Source organism: Argentina anserina, chromosome 4 (assembly GCF_933775445.1).
Source record: "Argentina anserina chromosome 4, drPotAnse1.1, whole genome shotgun sequence".
NCBI lineage: Eukaryota > Viridiplantae > Streptophyta > Magnoliopsida > Rosales > Rosaceae > Argentina > Argentina anserina.
Genome location: NC_065875.1, coordinates 17407550 through 17413535, shown reverse-complemented (window position 1 = coordinate 17413535; position 5986 = coordinate 17407550). Strand labels below are relative to the sequence as shown.

Genomic DNA, 5986 nt, shown 5'->3' with positions numbered 1-5986 from the left:
TGGATTAGCAGAATTATAGGGCTTTCTCTGAAGATTGTTGAAGATTTCTTTTTGCTGTTCGTGGTGAGGATTGAGTGAATTTTAAATTTCCATTAGTTGTGTATTATTCAATTCAATTAAGTCATGTTGTGGACTCAGTTTCGATACACTGTTATGATAAGATGATTTCAATATATTTGAGATTATTTTAGAGTTTTCATGGTTCGAATTCGAATTTTTATCATTCGAATTTTGAGGTTGTGACAATGTATCCACTGAATCTTGAGCTCACAAAATGTACTCCAGTTCACTGTGCATTTCTCAATAAAATCCTTGCAGATCATGAACCAAGGAATTTCTCTGTTGCAATTCAAATGCCACAGTGGCAGAAAGCTATGAATGAAGAATTACAAGCTCTTGATGATAATCAGACATGGAGCATTGTACCTCTCCCTCGTGGTCATAAACTTTTACGAGCAAGATGGATTTATAAGCTCAAATATAACTCTGATGGATCTCTTGAGAGACATAAAGCTCGACTGATTGCTAGAGAGTTTACTCAAACATTTGGCGTTGACTACAAGGAGACTTTTGCTTTAGTTGCCAAAATGAACATTGTTTGTGTTCTTTTGTCTATTGCTGAGAATTGTGGTGGTCCTTGTCACAGATGGATGTCTAGAATGCTTTTTTGCAAGGTGAGGTAGAAGAAGATGTTTACATGAAAATTCCTCCAGGCCACCCTCGAGTGCATGACGTTGGGATGGTTTGCAAAGTTCACAAAGCTCTATATGGATTGAAGTAGTCACCTCGAGCTTGGTATTCAAAGCTCAGCTCAGTGCTTCTCTCTTCTGGATTTCAGAGAAGTCACTCTGACTCCTTCTTGTTTGTAAGAAATAGCAAGGTTGGAAAATTTGTTGTGTTGGTGTATGTTGATGATCTCATTGTTGCAGGCAATGTTCTAAAAAACGCTACGCGTTAATCGGGCGGACAGCTAAAAACCAGCGCCCAGAGGATTAATCGGGGATTAATCGGTCCAAAATCTAGGCGGCTAAGGATCTTCGGGCGCCTAGGCGGTCCTAGGCGGGGATTTTTAGAACATTGGTTGCAGGTAACAATTCTGATGAGATTTGTCACTCAAGCAGGCTCTACATGGTTTGTCACAATTCTGATGAGATTTGTCACTCAAGCAGGCTCTACATGAGATTTGTAACAATTCTTAGGCATTGAAATGGATCATTCATCACAGGGTTTGTTCTTAAATCGGGGCAAATATGTTATTGATATGTTAGAAGAAACATAAATGATAGACTGCAAGCTTGCAAAAACTTCATTAAGCAGCAAAATTGATTTGGACACCCAAGCTCCTACTCTTCACGATGTAAGTACATATCAGCGTCTTGTAGACAAGCTGATTTATCTTACAATCACTAGACCTGATTTAACTTATGCTGTGAGTTTGGTAAGTCAATTCATGCATTCTCCCAACTCATACCATCTTGGCATTGTCAAACATATACTGTGCTATCTCAAACGTTCACTCAGTAGAGGCATTGCAATGCAGAAGAATGATCATTTTCAAATTGTTGGGTATTCTGATTATGATTGGGCAGGAAATTCGTTGGATAGGAAGTCCACCACAGGGTACTGCACCTTTTTTTGTGGAAATCTTGTTACTTGGAAGAGTAAGAAGCAGTTTGTTGTAGCACGAAACAGCGCAGAGGTAGAATATAGAGCCATGACCTCTATTGCTTGCGAGTTAATCTGGTTGAAAGCCTTGTTGCAGGATTTGGGAATTCATCATTCATCTTCTATGATGTTGTATTGTGATAATCAAGCTGCAATGCACATTGCCGCTAATCCTATTTTTGATGAACGCACTAAACATATAGAAGTTGATTGCCACTTTATCCGAAATCAAGTGCAGACCAAGGTCATTGAAACATTGTATACCAAGTCATGTGATCAACTTGCAAACATCTTTACCAAGATTCTTGCCTCTACACAATTTGATCGTCTTCTTTCCAAGCTTGGATCCAGATGTTCCCTCGATCCAGCTTGAGGGGGGGGTATTGAGAGAGTGCAACATCCTTGTTTTATGGCATCTTGTTTTCTGCTTCCCTTGCTCTTATTTATCTTGTTTCCATACTTAGGCTGCTACTTTAGAAACACATATCCAATTTATGTGGGATTTTAGTTGGTAAGAGTATGTTAGTTTATTTTATGTGTGTATAAGTACTTGAAGCTTATAAATCAGTATAACAATACAGTTTGAGTTATTCTTCTCAGTATCATTTTCTTCATCTACTGATATGTATAAAAGAGAAGGCGCGAAACCCCTAATTTGAGACTTGCGCAAGAGAAAAACTTACATGTTTTCATTTACATGTGCTGCATGCATGTGCAATATGATACGAATGCTCTCCTCTTACAAGGGGAAAATTAATGTGCGAGTATTCAATCTCGGCATGCCTCCGCGGAAGGCAGCACCAACGAAAGAGATTTAGAGGAGTCAGATTAACAGTGCTATGAAGATCGAGAGTGTCAGAAAGCCTGAATATTAAGTATGTAATTAGGGAATTTAATTATGCATGCCTAGTAGAAGTGAAAATTGGCACATATATATAAATTTCAGTTGGTAATGAAAACAACAGAGTTCTAATGAGGGTAGACACATGTATTCAATTCAACTCGATCATTCTCCTATGTTTCAATGATATATTTGTAGTTCTTGTTGGTGAGGTAGGACAAATAGTCCTATTATTGTAGCTAAAGGGTAAATCAAAGAGTAATGTTAGGTGAATAATTTCTTGAAACACTCCTAGCTAGTCTCAGGGTGATCGATATGTTCGGCATCAATGGGATTATGGGAATACCATTAACGGAGGAAAAGCTGATAAGGCTGGAAAGGAATAAGTATATACGCTACAAGAAACAAAGGAAGAATAATCAAGCTAGTGAAGAAGAAACCGACGCCAGTGAAGACGAGGAGTAAACAATACATATAATACACACACACACATAATAATTGCTCTAGTAAAATGTAATTCATCAAAAATATGTTATATTCCGATTATAATCATCATATGTGCGTTTTGCATATCTAATCATTTACATAAATGAATGGATTTTTGTAAATTAATCAAAATGTAAGCTTATTTGGTTTATTTGGACAAGCATGTCACGACCCCGAAATTTCGAGTATGAAACTCAAAAATCGAAGCCATGAAAAACTCTAAAACAATCTCAATAAATTAAAATCATCTTATCGTCACAGTGGATCGTTACTGAGTTCATAATACAACTCAGTCGAATTGATTATTACAAATCAAATTTATAATTCAAGCATTATATCAAATGAAAATGTAAAAATCCTCTTAATCCTCATCACAAAGTAAATAAAGAAACTTCGAAGTCTTCAGAGTCGTCTGTCGATTATGCTAATCCACACCTACGGAATTATTTCCTACACCATCGAATAGGTGCACCGGGATTGTAAAACACAAACTCGGTAAGCTTTGCAGCTCGTATGAGTAAAACAACAAAACAACATGCATAGTAATATGAGAGTAAATATTAAAACATCCAATTATAAATGTACTCATGAGTCAAAGGACGGCTCATTTGGTTGTCTAATAATATCCAGAAATGTAAGTACTCATGCGAAATCAGGCAACCCATATGTTTACACAACATTTATAATACGGGTACTCATGAGACCCAGGTACTCATCTGTTACCCCTCATGCAGTATACCACCGGGCATTGGGCAACCCATATGTCACCCAATAATCCCAAAAATATGGGTACCCGTAAGCCGGTAACCCATCTGTTACCTCTCATGTCAGTACACCGGCAGACAGACTAGAGCTCTAACTGTATCGTAATTGTCGCCTGGCCAAGGCTAGGTTCCGACATGCCAACACATCTGAAGACAGGTCCGAAGACAACAAAAACGTTTTAACATAACTCAAGTTAAACCACATCCAAAACAATCATTACATGTTATTGTACAAAACAAAGTGACATGGTCAAATAAATAAATATAAATGCTATAAATGAACTTATTTTGCAAACGGAAATATGACAGTATATAATATGACAACCCATATATATGTATCAATTTTACCAATTATACACATACACAACCCACTATATCATATACATATCATAGTTCAATCTTTTAAAATAAGTGTAATTATGAATCTCCGCTAAGGGTAGATTCGTCACTGTGAGATTTTACTAATCTTATAATCCTGAGCGTAATTTCCACAATTCCGCAAGCGAATCATTTACTTGTTGTGTCGATCATCTAGAACAGATAAGAAGTGAATTTAGAAAACCTTAAATGCTGAAATAGTAATAATGTTTTATTGTTCAGCAATTTCTAGTTTTTATGAAATTACTGTTCACGTAAATAGTATTCACGTATCACTATTCAAATACGTACTGTCTATGTATTACTTTTCATATATGTATTGTTTACGTATTACTTTTCATATACGTATTGTTTACGTATTCATATACACCAATGTACTATTCATAGTAAATACTGTCAGTAAATACAAATCACTGATTTACCTTTTAGAAATTACTTTTACAATTACTGTACATAAATTATATTTTCATTACTGTACATAAATTATTTTTACATTTACTGTATGTAATTTACTTTTTTACCGTACATAAATTAATGTTTTGAAAAAAAATCAATGTTCACGGGCCGCTGCACGTGGCGGCGCGTGGGGTTCACGTGCCACCTCCAGCGACAGCGTGTGGCGCTCACGCGCCTCCCCACAATGGCATCACGTGGAGCTCACGCGCCGCTTAAACCGGCGCACGTGGCTTGCCCACCGCCACCCAAAACCCTTCATTTCTTCTCCTCCTCCCTTTCCACAGCCCAAGGTCGCCTCTAGCCCATCCCACCTGCCCTCACGCACCGCCTAAGGCGGCAGTATTCTCTCCACCTCCTCCGATCCTCCACCAAATCGACCCAAATTCCATCTACAATCGATCTCAACCATCAATTACAACAAATCTTAGCTAGATTGCACGTTGGAGTCACCGGAAGGTCGTCGGAGCGGTTTGGATCGCAGATCGTGCTCGATTTCTTGAAGGATGAGGAGCGGTGCGATCTCGAGTTCCACTCCGATCGCAGGTGGTACTGGGGGTAAAGGGCGATGGAGGAGCGTTATCCTCGAGCCCTGGCATCGTCGGAGGAGAAGCTTGGACGGCGGCGAGCTGTTGCAGAAATCTCTGGTAGTTCGGCGTGGCTTCTCGGCGGCGAGGGAAGTCGCGTCTTGCCCGGGGGAGGGAGGAGTCGAGCTCGTGATGGTCTAGAGACCAACGGTGAGGGTCACGTCGCCCGGAGTCGGGAGATCGCCGGTGGAATTTTTCTTGGGAGGGAGAGAGAGAGAGAGGGATCGGAGAGAGAGAGGGATCGGAGAGAGAGAGGGAGGGTAGAGAGAGAAAGGAGGCTGGGGTGGGGGGGGGGAAGGGGTTTCCAAAAATAGAAACCTTAATTCCAAAAATTCCCTTTTTATACCTACTTCCAAAATCAGAAACTAACTTCCGTTGTTAATAACTTTCACGTACGATGTCCGATTAGAACGCGTGATGTGTCCACAGACTCGTATCGACGAGCTCTACAACTTTCGTGAAGGAAGTTTTCGGAAACGAGCGACGGAGTAAAAATCGACTCCCGCGTTGCGGAAACGTAACATTTTTCAAATTTAGATTTCTGACGACGGTTCCGTTTTCGATTTGACAATGTCGCGAAGCGAAATAAATGCGGTTTATTAATTTTACAAACTTTATTAATTCCTAAGAATTCAAATAATTTGATTCCGAAAAATCGGATCATTACAAAGCAAAGCAGAAGGTCAAATTATGTACTATACAAAGGATTGAAAAACCTGCTTGAGAAATGACTTCTGGAGAGGAAACTAGGAATTGGGCTAAGGAATATACTAGTGAGTAGTGGCATGTTTCATGATTACCCTCAACCCTAA

At 39.2% G+C, this 5986-nt stretch overlaps 1 protein-coding gene across 1 annotated transcript; it reads left to right on the top strand.

The window, feature by feature from the left end:
• The first annotated feature begins 245 nt into the window (after positions 1-245).
• LOC126792290 (uncharacterized mitochondrial protein AtMg00820-like) lies at positions 246-683 on the top strand. Its single transcript, XM_050518748.1, has one exon. It carries the CDS (start codon positions 246-248, stop codon positions 681-683), a length of 438 nt encoding a protein of 145 aa, XP_050374705.1.
• Positions 684-5986: the final 5303 nt, after the last annotated feature.